The 15,502-nt window shown below is 51.7% G+C and overlaps 7 protein-coding genes across 7 annotated transcripts; 4 read left to right on the top strand and 3 right to left on the bottom strand.

Moving 5' to 3' along the window:
• Positions 1 to 92: 92 nt before the first annotated feature.
• P174DRAFT_442928 (uncharacterized protein) lies at positions 93 to 2,587 on the top strand. The gene has a single exon (XM_024827698.1). It carries the CDS (start codon positions 471 to 473, stop codon positions 2,394 to 2,396), a length of 1,926 nt encoding a protein of 641 aa, XP_024681663.1. The 5' UTR covers positions 93 to 470; the 3' UTR covers positions 2,397 to 2,587.
• On the bottom strand, positions 2,496 to 4,690 carry P174DRAFT_442927 (SANT/Myb-like DNA-binding domain-containing protein). Its single transcript, XM_024827697.1, has 4 exons — positions 4,459 to 4,690; positions 4,283 to 4,400; positions 3,296 to 4,220; positions 2,496 to 3,236 (listed from the first exon to the last, which is right to left on the bottom strand). The coding sequence occupies exons 1-4, from the start codon at positions 4,550 to 4,552 to the stop codon at positions 2,679 to 2,681; spliced, it is 1,695 nt and encodes a 564-aa protein (XP_024681662.1). The 5' UTR covers positions 4,553 to 4,690; the 3' UTR covers positions 2,496 to 2,678.
• A 51-nt stretch (positions 4,691 to 4,741) lies between these two features.
• Positions 4,742 to 6,133, top strand: P174DRAFT_452308 (emp24/gp25L/p24 family protein). The gene is made up of 3 exons (XM_024829071.1): positions 4,742 to 5,037; positions 5,114 to 5,499; positions 5,586 to 6,133. Exons 1-3 carry the CDS (start codon positions 4,878 to 4,880, stop codon positions 5,733 to 5,735), a joined length of 696 nt encoding a protein of 231 aa, XP_024681661.1. The 5' UTR covers positions 4,742 to 4,877; the 3' UTR covers positions 5,736 to 6,133.
• Positions 6,134 to 6,372: 239 nt separating this feature from the next.
• Positions 6,373 to 9,256, bottom strand: P174DRAFT_461519 (putative sensor histidine kinase/response regulator; the record flags this gene model as incomplete). Its single annotated transcript, XM_024830009.1, has 3 exons — positions 6,373 to 7,819; positions 7,849 to 8,206; positions 8,263 to 9,256. The coding sequence occupies 3 exons, from the start codon at positions 9,254 to 9,256 to the stop codon at positions 6,373 to 6,375; spliced, it is 2,799 nt and encodes a 932-aa protein (XP_024681660.1).
• Positions 9,257 to 10,826: 1,570 nt separating this feature from the next.
• Positions 10,827 to 12,283, top strand: P174DRAFT_422084 (epoxide hydrolase; the record flags this gene model as incomplete). Its single annotated transcript, XM_024825012.1, has 4 exons — positions 10,827 to 11,148; positions 11,216 to 11,343; positions 11,410 to 11,482; positions 11,553 to 12,283. The coding sequence occupies 4 exons, from the start codon at positions 10,827 to 10,829 to the stop codon at positions 12,281 to 12,283; spliced, it is 1,254 nt and encodes a 417-aa protein (XP_024681659.1).
• A 26-nt stretch (positions 12,284 to 12,309) lies between these two features.
• On the bottom strand, positions 12,310 to 13,554 carry pup3 (proteasome core particle subunit beta 3). The gene is made up of 4 exons (XM_024824195.1): positions 13,385 to 13,554; positions 13,306 to 13,324; positions 12,782 to 13,236; positions 12,310 to 12,715 (listed from the first exon to the last, which is right to left on the bottom strand). Exons 1-4 carry the CDS (start codon positions 13,385 to 13,387, stop codon positions 12,572 to 12,574), a joined length of 621 nt encoding a protein of 206 aa, XP_024681658.1. The 5' UTR covers positions 13,388 to 13,554; the 3' UTR covers positions 12,310 to 12,571.
• Positions 13,555 to 13,841: 287 nt separating this feature from the next.
• P174DRAFT_461516 (putative UBX domain protein) lies at positions 13,842 to 15,463 on the top strand (the record flags this gene model as incomplete). The annotated part of the gene is made up of 2 exons (XM_024830008.1): positions 13,842 to 13,978; positions 14,035 to 15,463. 2 exons carry the CDS (start codon positions 13,842 to 13,844, stop codon positions 15,461 to 15,463), a joined length of 1,566 nt encoding a protein of 521 aa, XP_024681657.1.
• Between the last annotated feature and the right edge of the window lie 39 nt (positions 15,464 to 15,502).

Raw genomic sequence — 15,502 nt, 5'->3', positions numbered from 1 at the left:
GCAGCGATCGATGTGTCTGCGAGCATCGCATCCTGTCTGCACGGGAACTTCACTGATGCTCAATGGAGCTCCTTCTCTGCCGTCGGTTTAGAAGGATTTGGAAATCCCCTTCAACGTCCATTGCTGAACAACCATACCAACTGAATGAGACTGAGACACCACTCTTCCTAGACGACCATCCAAGAGGTGATTGAGAATTACCTGCTCCTTATCTGTGGTGGACGCCCTTTCTGACATCACCAGGTCTTTCATCTGCGAATGAATATACAATCGTGCCCCAGAGTCCAAGACATTCCTCTGATGGGCTTTCCGAAAGGCTTCGAAGGAGGCTTTCTCGAGAATCAAGGAGACTGAATGTGGCTTCACGAAGATCTGACAGAAGATCCGGCACCTCTTTGTTCTCGATCTCTTCGAAGTCTGCGAAGTACAACGGCGCCGTTGTCACACCACATGAGTTCGGAAGTGGCTTGATGAGCGAAAGAGGCTATGACAGTGATGCACAATTCATTTCCACTCCGATTCGCATGGTTGCGGCCAGTATTGGGCGTAAGGGTGTACTTCCTGCGCAACCCTACCGCAACGAAGGGAACAGTCTCTTGGCAAAGGACGACAAGTGTCCGGTTTATCAGCACACAGAAGTGTCACTCAGCTCACCAGAGCATGAAGGCTGGAGTCCGCAGGCAATGCATGGCTTTTTCATATCCCACGAACCCAATGTCCCAAGTCCTAAAGCCAGAGGGAGTCCTCGTCCTTCCGCGAGCCTTAACAATGGAGCTTCTTCCGGCGAGAACAATACGAACTGCGGCCTTGTCCCAATTGCTTCGGCTTCAGAAGCATCCGTGAACATCTTCGTAGGCAAGGACATCATCCCTCCTACCCTCCAAGAACAACCAGGGTCTCCTGGTCGTGGCTCTAATACCCCACTCCATACTTTCAATCTGGTCAGCCCGTCAACCGAGCGCTCTTCAGAACTTCTTATCACGAGAAGAAGACAACGACATCAAGAATCGACCTGCGAAGACCAGTCGATCCACCTCGCGGATTTGGACATCTCCAAGATGCTTGCGTCTGCGTCAACTTCACCTGTGATCCTATCACCCAGTCAATCAAGCTACGAGAACCCACACGGCAGCACCTCCGGTACTTGGGCCGCGCAATACCAAGGCGGTCGCTTTGGTAGTCCCGCTAGGATACTGACACCGGTCTGGGATGGAGGAGTATTAAAGCTGGGAGTGCAAGATGCGAGGCAAGCGTCTTCATGCTACTCTCCCAGGACTAGCTCTGCGTCCGCGGACGTTCCAGCGAATTTTGAGAAGACAAATATGAATAAAAACAAGAGAGAAATCAGCTGTAGCAGGACAGCTTTCGCTGCTCTTTCCCCTAATGCTTCATCTCGAAGCGTATCACTCTTGGAAAAACATGTTCCCTCGTTGGATTGTGGCTCTCTTGGCAAAACAGATGCTTTGAAGAGCAGATTTACCGAACAGTTTGATGTGAACCGGTCCATAACCTCCCTCGGATCCGTCGCAATGAGCAATGGAGTGACGTCGCCGCGCAAAGTCAGTATTGGATGGATGTCCGGAGGGCGACGTCTTGGCTATGGATATACTGTGGTAGATGGAGACAGGGACGAAACTGCTGAGAAAAAGTCCGGCAAAGCATCGTCGACACGACGGGAGTCGCCGACCAATCCCCACATTGCGCATATTATTGATCGTTTGAAAGTTTCCCGCTGGTCTGGCGCAACTGCTCCCATCAGGCCTTCAAATGCCAGCGACTCTGTCGTCAATTCTCGCACCTGGCGTAGGTTCGCAGATCGAAGAAAGAATCACGCCAACGCTCAAATGTCTGATAACCGAAGAGTTCTATGGAGTCAGAAGCCTAGAAATTGCTCGAGCGACTGTGTGAGTGAGCGTCATGCATTGGGGCAGTGTGCGCCAGCCTTCAATGAGAGTCTCCGAGACAGTTCGATGGAATCTGCGAGAGAACTACAGTCATCACAAAGCCTACGGATGGAACAGCAGAATCCAAAGCAAAAAGGACATAGGCATGCAATGACAACAACCAATCCTAGCTGTGAATACGACATTGGTCGGAAGACGGGAGCACAAACCATGAAATTGAGGTCTCCTAGTCGTAAGAGATGCCGCGATACTGCGAGCGATGGTATGTCAATGTCTTCGTCACAGCATACTGTGAAGGAAGAGAATCCACGCAGTACTTCCCAAGACAAAGAAGGATGCATAATATCACAAGATGCTCTCGAACGACCCAATGTCCAGCACTCCCATGCGGACAATGAGGAACGCCTCCAATGCGATGACCCGGAAACAACCCTCGATGATTGGGCTAGCATGTACCAAGACTGCCTCGAATTGTATTCTGACCCAGAGTGAAGTTCTCTGGATGAATGGATGCTTAATTTAGATATGGAGCGCGGATGCGACGGGCGAGTCTGATGGAACATAACTTCAAAGAATGCCTTTTTCGGTTTTCAAGGGGAGGAATAACATCCACGGGACCATGCCGTTTTTTTAGTTCAGAATGTTATCCCTATTAGCACATAGAAAATATGAAGACTGCCAATGGGCCAGAAAGACGATATCAATTCATGTAGTCGTACAGAGGTATATTAGAACGCACCACCAACACCGACGCCAGATATCCCACCGAGACAGCTACTTCTTTTGCCGCTTGGTACTCTTATCGCTCCCATTGCTCAGTACGCTGGCTGAGCGTTTATGAGATACACCATCGCGGTCCCCCGCACTCTGATCCGCATCTTGGGCACCTTGCCGTCCCTTATCCGCACGATCATCTGCCGCGGGAGCTGCCGTAGCAGAGTCTCCAGCTGTAGAATCAGGATTTTCCACCTCTTCGGACTTGACCTCCGGCTTCCCCTTGTCCTTGACCTCCTTCGTCTTGCGCTCCCTTTCCTCTCTGGCTGCTTCCAGAACACGGATCTCACCCTCGATCTTCTCGGACACTTTGCGCGCATCAAGTAACAGGTTGACCGAGTGGATAAGCCTCTCGAATTCCTTGCACACGCGCTCCGTAGGCATAAGCAGACGCGGAGGGATCTCCAGCTCTGACAGCGCCGTGGCGAGTTTCTGAGACTGCACGTTGGACTTGGCCTGGGTGAGCTTCTGTGCGCGGTCGCTTCGGAACTGCACGCCCGGAGCGAGACGGTCGTGGTGCTGTACGCCGTACCGGGCTTCCTCGGCCGGGGTGAGCGTCTTGACGGTTTGTGGGGCTCCTTGGCTGCGGCGGCGGCGGCAGCGGCAGCGGCGGCGACTGATCCCTTCTTGCTGGATGGAGCGGCGGATGCGTGGCTGGGGGTATCTGCTCGGCTGTCGCGTGCGCTGGTTGGGGCGTTCGATGTAGGTGTTTGTCCCGCGGGGCTGGGAGCGGCGGCTTCAGGTCCGAGAATGGAGCGTCGCTTCTTGCTCTTGTCGGCTTGGAGGAGGGTTTGCAGGAGCTGGGATAAGCCCTGGCTAGACTGGTACATGGTAGTATTGCCCACACTGATGGGCACTTCGAGTCTGGAGTAGAGCTCCCTGCGTTCGGTCATGAAGTTTTGCTCGTTGGATGTGATGCGTTTGAGTTCCTCCAAAAGTATGCCTTCCTCGCGTACTTCGTCTGCGGTGCGGTTTAGTTGGAGTGCAGCGAGTTCTTTGCGAGCCCGCTCGCGGTCTGGGTCGAACTTCATCATCTTCTCGTGCAGATCGAATTCGGCCTCGGACATTTCTGATGGTGGATGTTCCAGAGCGAGCATTGATGCAGCAATGAAATAGTATCGCGCCTTCATCTGCTCCATTGTTCGATACCGTTTAGCCGGGACGAGCGCGGTTGCATTGGCTTCGGCGTCCATGGGTTGAGGCTGGAAATCGTAGCGATCGGCAATAACTACCCAGCGGAGGTCGTACTCTTCGACAAGATCCATCAAATAGTCCGTCTCCTGGCGCGACCAGTCATCGCTCTTCAGGTGCCGGTTGTATTCCTCGTCCGTGTAGCGTCTCGGTACTCGAGGTTTGACATTGTATTTTGCAAATGCATATTCCTGTTCTGGTTTTGCAGCCTCTCCTTCCACTTTCGCCTCATCGACCTCCATCTCCGAAGGTCCTTCAAGTGCCGGTGCGTTTGCGGATTCTGGTTGTCTTTGCCAGTGACGCAGAACAAGTCCATCCGACCGAGCATTGTTGGTGAAGGGGGTCATTTGCCTGGTAAGGAAAAAAACAATCAGCACAGTCAAAACATCCAATTTCCGCGAGACAAGACATACCATGGGCGCACTCTGAGCTTGCTCATCCATTTCGGCCGTCCCTTGTATCTGTTCTCATTGATGGCGATCGGAGGAGCCCTTTCGCCTAGAAGCGCGTAGAGCTCGCGAGTAATCCCCTCTGAGGCCTGGATATCAGTGTCTGCATCTAGTAAAATTTATCATGAATGCAAACCGACCTGGTCTCTTCTCGACGACCTTCTGTTTCTTGTGAGGTCGAGGCTGGCCCTCTGCGGGCAAATCCAGCATGTCGCGCACATCGGCGGCGGCCATGATGGCGATTAAAATCGCCGGAAAAAGTTTCAGTCAATCTAGAAGTTCGCAAAATGATCCAATACCTCTAATGACAGAGTACTAGATAAGAGAAAATAGAAAAATTCAAAGATGGAATTAATGACGAGATGCCGACCGTGATGGCTGAAAGAAGGAAACCGGCACGCAGAAAACGGCTGGTCTCCTCCCATTCCGCCCGTCGAATCGCGCCAAGACCGTCCCGTCGTTGGTGCCAGATCTTCATTCAGTTCAACATCAACCACCGACAACGCCAGTCTCTCTTCCAGCATCGATTGTCGTCCTGACTTCAATTAGGATCTTCAATATGGCTCCGACCAGATCATCGGCCTCGTGGCTCTCGTCAGCCCTGGCCCTATGTGCTGTCCTCTGTCTTGCTGTGCCCGCCAATGCCCTCTACTTCTATATGGACGGCCGTCAAACAAAATGCTTCTTTGAGGACCTGCCCAAGGACACCCTGGTTGTTGGTATGTAATGGCCTTTCTATTGATTCTGTTTACTGTGGATCGATTTGCTAATTAAGAATTCTATCTGAATGAGCAGGAAACTTCAAAACCGAAGTCATCAACCAGCAGTCCAGCACGTACTCGGTCGATCCCAGCTTAAAGATGCTCATCACCGTCGACGAGACGTTCGACAACGACCACCGCGTCGTCTCAAAGCGCGACGGCCACGCCGGCCGCTTCACCTTCTCCGCCGCCGACGCTGGCGAGCACAGAATCTGCCTTACACCCGACACCAACGCTGCCGTGGGCGGCTGGCTGTCCGGTGCCCCCGCGGGCGCCGTCAGGGTGAACCTCGATATTGCCATCGGCGAGACGAGCAAGATCGAGACCGAGGACAAGGACAAAATGAAGGATATTGTGCAGAAGGTCAAGGATCTCAATGGGCGGTTACAGGACATTCGCCGTGAGCAGGTGTTCCAACGGGTATGGTGTTCTTTCCGACTGTCTTACACTGTTTGAATTTTCGGGAGATGGCGGTTGCTGATTTGCTGACGTTCGTTCGATTGTAGGAGCGTGAAGCTGAATTCCGTGATCAATCCGAGGCTACCAACGCCCGTGTTGTCCGCTGGACACTCATCCAACTCGCCGTGCTGTCCGCTACATGTGCCTGGCAACTGTCGCATCTCCGGTCCTTCTTCATCAAGCAGAAGCTGACGTAAGGGGGTGAAGTTGGGCGCAGGAGAGGGAGACTAGTCGGCGGACATCTGTTGCATGGGAAGTAGCGTTCTTTTTCTCTCGATCTGTAGTATCTCTACTTGATATATCCGCGGACCCCCCAGCTACTAAGACGGACATATAAATGTTGACTGTCTACGCTTGTTTGTCGGGGTATCTCGGCTGGTTGAGAAGACTAGAAGAAAATGACCTGTGATGACACTGCGGGCTGGGACACTCATACTATCCTGGGTTCTATCTGTTGCATTTCCAGCGTTCTGTTGTTATAGTTGTGGATTGAGCTTGATATGGATGTAATGACTTGGTTTACAAACCAGTGCCCTTCTCTGCGTTCTTCATGTAGTCCGTACCGGAAACAAAGTGCCTGTCAGATGGCCAATCCCATCTATTTTTGGAATCAAATGGATTCATGTTGTGATCTTGTCACAGTCATCGGCCGTAAATGATGTATTAACAAAAGATGTATCGTCCATCATAAATTTAAGCAAACGTGTCCGTGCCTGAGTTTCATCTTACACGGAACTGGGTATAGAAACATTAAATAGACATCCAAACAATAAAATGCAAAAGGCAGAGGTGATAAGGCGCCGGGAGTAGCAAAGCGAATCATGTCAGCTGTCATCATATGTTCATCCGGTCAAGATTGGGACTTGTCGCCTCGCCGCAGAACTCAACGATCAATCTTTCCAGATCTGACAGCGTATAAGGCTTGGTCATGTAGCCTTTGATGCCGACTTTGGAGGCACGTCCGAGAGCCTCATCGGTTACATCTGCACTGACGGCAAGTACCGTGGGGAGCGGCAGCAGTAAGTTATTGGCTTGAGATTTCGGTTGTTCCTGAAGGGCCCGGCGCTGGTATTCATCTACCAGTCTGAGGATCTTCGACGTTGCCTCATAACCGTCCATTTCCGGCATCCAGAGATCCATCAAGACGACGTCGACTGGTTTCGTGCGCTTACATCCGCAATCTTCTAACTGATCACTGTCGGAGGGCCGACTCGAGGTTTTAAATTTCTGATATGCCAAAACATCCTGCATTACACGCACGGCTTCCTTTCCGTTGCAGGCTTCGTAGATATCCTGGTACCCAAGCCGTTTGAGCATGTTCACCAGAACCCGTCGATTTATCATATTGTCTTCGGCTACCAGGAAGGTGAGCGGGTGCTTCTGTCCGAGCTTCTCGTCATACGCATCCCCGTTGATTGAAGGGCGGATAAATTTCGCGGTGGATACGGAGCGAACGGGGGTCGATGTCTGAGAAGAAGATTCTTCGGTTAAGCTTGGGGACGGCTGTTGGATCGGCTGGCTCGGCTGGCGAATCGAGGGTGATAGCATGGACTGCTCGACGCTGGAATTGCTCGAATTACTCGTCGTACTCAATCGCGAAGAATCGCTGCCGTCCGGAGGCGTCAAACTACTTGCCATGCAAGCTACCGGCTTGTTGCTTGACTTGGGTTGAGTGACGGGAATGCTGATTTCGAATTCCGAGCCATGATCGGGCCCAGAGGTAGATGAGCGAACACAGATCAGGTCACCACCCATCTTCCTAGCAAGACCCTTAGCGACCAGAAGTCCGAGACCAAGGCCGTCCTTGCTCCGAGTGATTGACGCATCTTCTCTTGCGAAAGGTGTAAAGAGCTTGGGCAAAAATGCCTCTGGTATACCTGGTCCAGTATCTCGCACGGTGATGAAGACTTTACCGACATTAGGACCAACCTTTGCGCTGACTGTAATCGTACCACTATTTGTAAACTTCACTGCGTTTAGAAAGACGCACGAAATCAACTTTGCCAGGTCTTTATCATCCACAAGCAAAGTTTCCGGTAGCGCTTCATCGACGCTCCACACGATAGTTTTGGAGAAAACCTCCCCGTTGGAAGATCGTGACCGAACCTCAATCCTCTCTCCTAGGTCTGTAGCCTCGCTCAGAGTAAAATCAGGTCGGCCGCCGACATGGAGCGATTCGTTTATCACCAGTCGAAGCAGGCCACGAAGCTTGGTGACTCTCAGAGAGGGGCTTCTCATATTAAGATTGATGCCTTCCAGCAGAAGATGGGGTGCCGATCTCCTCACAGCTAACGGGGACGCGTCTCCAACATGTCTGCCATGACCTCATCGATGTGATGTGAGGAATTTGCGTGAACGATTTGCTCGCTCTCGTAGACGGCATTCTTGACGTCCTCACTTCGCGGAGACAGCTCTTTCTTGGCCGAGCGTCGGGGCGCCTTAGTCTTTGGCGTCGATGCTTCGCTCCAGTCAGCGGGATTGCTCCGTCGCCGCTTGTATGGGTTGCTGCCTTCGGTGAAGACGTTTGGCAGACTTTCAATCGGTGACTGGACCGGGCCACTAAACGGATCGCTCTCCCGCTCCCGCTGGGGTGTTTTGGGAACTTGCATGTTGAGATCGTAGGCATGGACGACGTTATCTGCAGCCTCAACCGCCCGTCTTGCACTGTCTGTAATTGGGTTGCATTAGCGGCTTGCTCCGGAAGGATGTTTCCTCGCAACTAACCTTGCACCATCTCGATGCTTTCCTTGAGAGATTGAAAGACATATCCATTTTTTGCAGAAGCTTTCCCCTGCATGGCCTCTCGTACGGTGGCATGCATGACGTCCAGCATTCCCACAACTCCTTGCATCGGCGTTCGTAATTCATGGGACAGGCTTCGAGCATACGGCTTGAGGGGCTGAGTCGTGAACTCGGCGTAGCAACCGGCAATGCTGGAGTTCATACTGTCGACGGTTCTTACATTTCCGGGGGTGCCCGCAGCTTCTGTCTTCGGTTGTTCATTGTGATTCGGACACTCGGCATCGTTATGAATCCGTTGGACAACCAAATCTTCCAGCGAATACAGGATCATCTCTAGGAATGACCACGGTAGACTTCGCTTCTGTAGGCCAGACTTGGACCACATGAGACCGAGATGGGCGATACACTTCGTTTGAAAGAAGAGCGGCACAGCCAAGTATCCATCCGCGGGAAATGGAAGTTTGTCCGGACAGGAAGAAGTAAGGGATTCAAGGTTGTTTGGTATCAAACATGGTTTCTCGTGGTCCATATGTGACAAGGGATTGCCCCCAGCAAAATATATGTGTCTGTGCATCCCAACTGTCTCATACCCGTCATTGTAATAGAACGCAGTGCCAAGCAGACTCGGCTTGTGATCCCCCATCTCACTCACGAGCTCATGGTCTTGGACCTTGCGAGCTACGAAGCCATACTGCGCACTGCAGATCGAGGTGACGCTCTCCATGAGCCGGTCCCAGAATGATTCCGAGTCAAGCGCTCTGAGTTCCTGCTTCAATTTTACCAAACGCTCAATGGCGATGTTTTGGGCACTGCCGGCGTATCTGCGAGTAGGCGAGGAGTCGAACCCGGGGTCATCGTCTCGGAACGTAGTGGCAGTCGTATCACTGGGGAGACACTGGGATTTGCAGGGGAGGAATGTCATGGTTCTGCAGGAGAGGATTGAATCCGACCATTCTGACTCGACTGAGTCGGGCATAATTTTCGGACGGTGAGTTTTCGCTGCCGATTGGTAATGGTTCTGATCTCCCTCTACCAATGGTGTTTGCTCTTCCGCCGTTAAGGTATAGGTGGGCGCCAGGAGACTGCTGCAGACTTGCGAGAGATCAGAGATTCACAAGACGGAGTATCGTTGATCGAAAAACAAAGCATGGCTCTCTATCGGGACAAAGTAACCACATAGATCGTGTTAGCAGTCCATTTAAGGGAACTAAGCGGAGGCCGAAAGATTAAGAGGGCGAGCACATGGTGAGAGAACGAGGACTGCGTTGTTATGATAAATTGTTAAAGATGATGTTAATGGAGGAGAGGTAGACTCGGAGACAAAGCAGAGAGAAAATGACGCGGGGAATAGGCGAGAACACTTGATAGGTAGCACTATGTCTACAAGAGGGATGAATGACCAGAAGAGACTTCTCCTACTTCCATGATCTCCGATTTCCATCTGTAAAAAGACAGCAGGACGAACCAGTCTGCTTTCTCACAAACTGGACAGATCCATTTCTTCTCTCAATCGGCTGGTCTAGACACACGGGAAGGCTGAAACGCTGCAAACCGTAGGCCACAGCATGCCGATCTATCTATGGGGATGATTATTACGGAGTATTGTTATGAGTTATTATCCTCTTGCCTCGCCAGCCGCCAATGCTTTGTCTCTGGTTCACCAGAAATATTTTCATTGTATTTCAGCTTGAAAGTAGAGAGAGAAGAGGTAATAACGATAATAAGCACGGTTTGGATCAGGAACAGAGTGGACCACATTAATTGTGGTTCTGTACCAGAGGTGCCTGGATTAATTGCTGGTTGTACACAGACACCGGACCCCTCCTCCCCTTGCCTTACTTTTACCGCCTGTAAACCTGGGTGGCTGAGATCTAGAACAAACGACAGAGTGGACAATGGTGGCAAATCTGACAGCATAGTGATGATGACGACAACAACGATAATACCAGAGAATTTGGGAATGTTCAAAAATTGCCTTTTTCGATCGAGAGGGGTATCCCAGGAACAATGCTTCCTCCACTACGGAGTAGAAGGATTGAATTTAATCCGGACTTGTATGACATAGACGATACAGAGGGTTGACCTTTTTGTTAGCGACCTACTATAACCTGCTGGCAATCACTCAATTGAGATAATGAGGCAATCCCATAAATCTTACCAAGGACTGGCGCAATTTGATCAAAATAATCATGGGTTCATTTATTGAAAACAGTCTAGTTCCATGGTTCAAGCATGTCTTTCTGTCCCAACTTCGGATGTACTCTGAACTGCTATGGATGGCTTCATTGCAGGCACAATAAGGGTCCTTAGCATGATATTGCTATTCCCAGGCCATGCGCCTGTTCTGTTCTCCTTACCCAGTAGATAAATCAAACTCGGAATCCTCGAGGTACAAGCCATTTCTACGAACCGAGGTATCGATCGGTGTCATATGTAGATCCGTCGGCATGACAGCTGGGTTATATCATTATATGCACATCATGGTACGGAGTACCTACAGTGCCTCGACCAATACAGCTGTCACTTAAACCAAGACAAGTATCAAGATGAATACAATCAGGCCATTCATCATCAATGTCCCCGACTCCCAACTGGATCTCTTAAACCAAAAGCTTCAAACTGCTACCTTCCCCGATGAAGTAGATGCAGCAGGCTGGGACTTGGGAGTCCCGCTGGACGAGATCAAACGACTAACCGCATATTGGCGCGATGGCTTCGACTGGCGCGCAAAGGAGAAGGAGTTGAACGAAAAACTGCGCCAGTTCATTGTCTCTGTCTCTGTTCCGGGCTTTGCGCAACTGGATATTCATTGCGTGCACCAGAAGAGTCCTACGCCGGGTGCCATCCCGCTACTCTTCCTACATGGCTGTAATGTACCATATGCGCGGTTGGCTTTTGTATATGACGGTCTTGTTGACTGGTACACAATACCTAGGGCCAGGAAGCTTTCTCGAGGCTGTCAAGCTGATTCCTCTCTTGACGAAAGGCGACGAGAATCAGCCGGCTTTCGATCTGGTGGTGCCTTCGCTACCGAACTTTGGCTTCTCGCAGGGTGTAAAACAGGTCTGTCCAAGTTGTGCCATCAGTACCTGCTGTACTGCTCTAGCTGACCGGCCCCTGTCCATGTAGAGAGGCTTCGGTCTGGCGCAATATGCCCAAGCGATGCATTCTCTCATGCTCAATCTAGGTTATGAGGAATACGGTACGCTTCCATGACGATACTCCATCCCATTCAGTATCAATATCAAGACCACCCATTGACAAGTCAAAAGTCATCCAAGGAGGAGACTGGGGTAGCATCATCGCCCGCGTCATGGCAACGCTCTACCCCCAGCACGTCAAAGCCGTGCATCTCAACTTCGCCCCCGTGGCTCCTCCCTACCCATGGCGCCACCCATGGATCTTTCTGCAATCAATCCTGACTCTTCCCTTCTCATCCAAGAGCAGAGCTCTAATCTCAACCACCCTCGACTATCTGAACCGGGGAAATGCTTACATGCGCCAGCAGGAAACTCGACCCCAGACGCTGGGGTACGGGCTACATGATAGTCCCGTCGCCCTACTGGCTTGGATCTACGACAAGTTACACGCCTGGGCGGACGACTATCCCTGGACGGACGATGAGATTCTCACGTGGGTGAGCGTCTACCAGTTCTCGGTCGCGGGTCCCGCGGCTTCGGTTCGGATCTACTACGAGGCTGCGCAGACGCCGCCTGCTGATGCGCCAGCGTCGACGTTGAAGAGGGTGTCCACCGTTGATGCAATCTCTGGGACCATCCCTGGGGATGTCAAGTTGGCCGTGGCTCATTTCAAACGAGAGTTGATCAAGTTACCCCTTTTGTGGTGTCGGAGCATGGGCTCGGTGGTGCGGGAAAGTGAAGTTGAATGCGGTGGTCATTTTGCCGCGTGGGAAGTACCGGAGCTGCTCGCTGCTGATGTGAGAAGCTTCCTGGGGAAGGGTGGCCAGGCGTATGGCGCCGTAACCGGGAAGAATGGCTACTAAGAGTGGAAATCTATAATCGGGTTCATGAAGAAATGACATCAAGGCCGTAAAGTAGCTGTCTGCCCTTGCTAATTCAGGTCCGTATCAGGGCCGAGGCTCCAGAGCTAGAGGTACATGGACAGACATCGCTGTACTCTTGCTTCCTCCATCAACCGACGGTATGTAGGATTTAAGGCGGATATGAGACAACAGCGACTGCTTCCAACCAGTGGGTAGGTTTCGACCAGGATATGATTGAGAGATGGCATTAAACAAAAATAAACGGAATGCGTGCCAAACACAGAACATCTAATCTTGTCTTCCCTTGAGTAGCCGCTTCGTCACCTTGTCTTTCTCTATGATGTATACTTGAGCACCCCAACCGGAAAGAGCATCTCTGTCAACTGCACTGAGGAGGGCTTGAGAAATGGTCTCGAACAGATCTTCAGGGGACTGAGGAAGGTGAGATCAAACGTTAGCGGAGGCGTCTCGCAATATAAACTGAACCAAGAAACATACCAGATCTGGCTCCCACAGACCCTCACAGGTACCGAAAAGTTGGTCGCTCGCCGTACCGCTGACAATGAAATCCTTGGCGAAATCGATGCATCCGATACTGTCGAACCCACAAATAAAAGGCTTACCCGTCGTGCTGTTCACGCCAGCAATGACTGGGCTCACGAAGAAAGGTCCGAACCGTCTCTCATACAGCGATGAACTGACCAGGTTGGCCAGAGTCTGCGGCGCAATGTTCCGTTCTTCGCGGAGTCGGTACATGTTCACCTTGTAGCGAAAGAGGTCTGAGACAGTGTTGACGTCCGTGGCCAGGCCAGTCAAACCGAGGTAAGTCGAGGGGCCGTAGTTGAAGATCTTGGGGAAGTTGTTGGAGACGGTCAAAGCCTGCATGCCCAGTCGGAGGTCGCAGGCAATTGCTACGCAGTCCTTGCCCACCATGGCGACACAAGCTCCGCCATCTAAAAAAGAAAGACACAGTCAGTCTCGTGTATGCGGGATCGTGATAAAGATCAGGAAAAAGTGCGTACTGATATCGAAGGGAGAGCTCTGTAGGTTGGGTTCGATTAGCTCAAGTCGGTCAGGTTATGAAGGGGAAGCTCAACTTACCATGTTGAATTAGGTATGTCGACAAATTGCAAGCTGAATGAGATCTGAGAGAATTAAATTGAAGGAAACAAAGGAGTGGGGGAAAGAGGAGAATGATTTCAAGGTGAGGATGAAGGTGACGCCGATGATGGAGAAAGATGATAAATGACGGGGAAGCTCTGCTGCTTGGTGCAACGCGTGAGAGCCGCCGAGAGCTTCGTTGCGGATGACGCTGCGCCCGCTGCCTACGAGAACCGTCGAAAGTACTCCGTAGGTAGATGAATATTGATGTCTTATGCCCTCCTCTTTCTTTGGACTTCTATTTTATTCCTCCACAAACCTCTTCCTATTCGGATATAGAACTTCTAGTTTTGTCAACTTCTCTTTCCATCTCATCCTAAAGTCCCCAACTGCCATCTTCCTCACCTAGTTGCCCCGCAATAATAATATCATTCAAGCAAGCGATCGCCTCCAAACCATGAGCTCACATGTCGTCGTTCTAGACTCGACTGCTCGAAGAGCCACAATCAAGACAACACCCGGGAAACATTTGACGGATATACTACAAGAAGCATGCGCTAAGCTCGGCTTGAATGCGAGCCAGTACGGCCTCAAGTAAGTGACCGGAGCTCTTGATGAAGCAATGAAGCGGACTCTTAACACTTGGGAAGGTACAAGGGCAAACAGCTCGATCTCTCTTTAGTCTTCCGTCTCTCCGGGCTAGCTTCCGGTGCGAAACTTGAATTAGTACAGCTCTCCCGATCGCCTTCCATCGTCACGGTCGCTTTACAGCTGCCCGAGGCAGAAGCTCGAGGTGTCCCCAACGGACGGCTTCTAGACAAGTTCCCCAGCACGACAACGTTATGGCTAGTGCTGCGCAAGTTTGAGGCGGGTGTTGCAGGTGGCGGACCGACTCGAAATTTCACCGGACGAGGCGTCCCAGTGGCCAGTGCCGGCAACGAGGGATCAGGACGCTTATTTTACGAGACTCCGGTAGTTCAGATCATGGGACGAGAACTGTCGACATTTGAAGATCTCCAGAAGTCGCTAGCACAGCTTGGTTTCAATAGTGGGAATGTCCTGGTCAGATTAAGTTTCCGGCGGACAGAGGAACCTCTTGAGGTGGCTATGATTAAGATCCAAGATTACTTCAAAGCGTTTGAGGATGCTGCCCTGGAACCACAAGAGGCGGCCGCTGCGCCAGCACAACCTAAGACTGTTGCCGAAAGCCAACCTCTACAACAAGTGCCCAGTGCAGAACATGCTGAGCCCCTGGATGCAGCAGCAGCGGCGGCGGCGGCGGCACCTGCGCCATCAGCACAAGTACCGGAACCTGTTTCTCATCCCTCCATCACCTCTACCGAGCCATCTGCTGTGATCCAGCCCTCTTCGCGACCAGTCACAGTCTTCTCAGCACCGTCCAACACCACACCGCAGGCCGCGCAGATGACGTATAATGAAGACGACTACATTCCATCAGTGGACCAAGCACAAGCGCACCAGCGCCGTCTCAATGCCGCTTCCCGGCCCGTCCGTCTTCCCACGGATGCAGAAATCGCGGCCAAAGCAGCAGAGGAGGAAAAGAAGCGTGCAGCGGTCAGAGAAGTCGACGTCAAGGTCCGCCTTCCGGACCAGAGCCAGATTGTCTCAAAGTTCGGGCAACAAGATACCGGCGCAACGCTCTACGGCTTCGTAAGAAGTTGTTTGGCGGAGCAATTTGCCAGCGAGAAATTCATACTCACGTCCTTCCCTGCTGGGCCCCCAGGTTTAGGTGCGAAGAAGGTTCAAAGCATCATTCCTGATGCAGACCAGACGTTCTTGATCAAGGATCTTGGCATGATCGGTCGAGTCCTCGTCACCTTCTCTTGGGACGCAAGTGCGTCTCCCGCCGCTCGATCAACCAGAGCAAGTCTTCTGAAGCCTGAGCTCCGGAACCAAGCTCAGGAGCTCAAGGTCGAGCAGCCGCCAGAGTTGATGGATACTTCGCAGGATACTCTGCCTGCGAAGGTAGGCGGACTCGGCGACCGCGATGGAGAGAAGTCTGGAGGACGCAAACCTGGCGGGATACCCAAGTGGTTGAAACTGCCTGGAAAGAAATGAGAATCTGCAATGACATTTCGGTATTAGCGTGAAATCACA

This window comes from Aspergillus novofumigatus (genome assembly GCF_002847465.1).
Source record: "Aspergillus novofumigatus IBT 16806 chromosome Unknown P174scaffold_5, whole genome shotgun sequence".
Classification (NCBI taxonomy): Eukaryota; Fungi; Ascomycota; class Eurotiomycetes; order Eurotiales; family Aspergillaceae; genus Aspergillus; species Aspergillus novofumigatus.
Note: the sequence above shows the minus strand (reverse complement) of the source record. Positions and strands in the feature narration are given on the sequence as shown.

Excerpts from the sequence above, each read along its gene's own strand:
- P174DRAFT_442928 (XM_024827698.1), top strand. The coding sequence starts at position 471 with ATGAGCGAAAGAGGCTATGACAGTGATGCACAATTCATTTCCACTCCG.
- P174DRAFT_442927 (XM_024827697.1), bottom strand. The coding sequence starts at position 4,552 with ATGGCCGCCGCCGATGTGCGCGACATGCTGGATTTGCCCGCAGAGGGC. Across the intron at positions 4,221-4,282 it reads AAGCTCAGAGTGCGCCCATG|GCAAATGACCCCCTTCACCA; the intron begins GTATGTCTTGTC and ends TTTCCTTACCAG. Across the intron at positions 3,237-3,295 it reads CATCCAGCAAGAAGGGATCA|ACGCTCACCCCGGCCGAGGA; the intron begins GTCGCCGCCGCT and ends CAAACCGTCAAG.
- P174DRAFT_452308 (XM_024829071.1), top strand. The coding sequence starts at position 4,878 with ATGGCTCCGACCAGATCATCGGCCTCGTGGCTCTCGTCAGCCCTGGCC. Across the intron at positions 5,038-5,113 it reads CAAGGACACCCTGGTTGTTG|GAAACTTCAAAACCGAAGTC; the intron begins GTATGTAATGGC and ends CTGAATGAGCAG. Across the intron at positions 5,500-5,585 it reads GTGAGCAGGTGTTCCAACGG|GAGCGTGAAGCTGAATTCCG; the intron begins GTATGGTGTTCT and ends GTTCGATTGTAG.
- pup3 (XM_024824195.1), bottom strand. Across the intron at positions 12,716-12,781 it reads GTCTGTGGGAGCCAGATCTG|TCCCCTGAAGATCTGTTCGA; the intron begins GTATGTTTCTTG and ends CACCTTCCTCAG.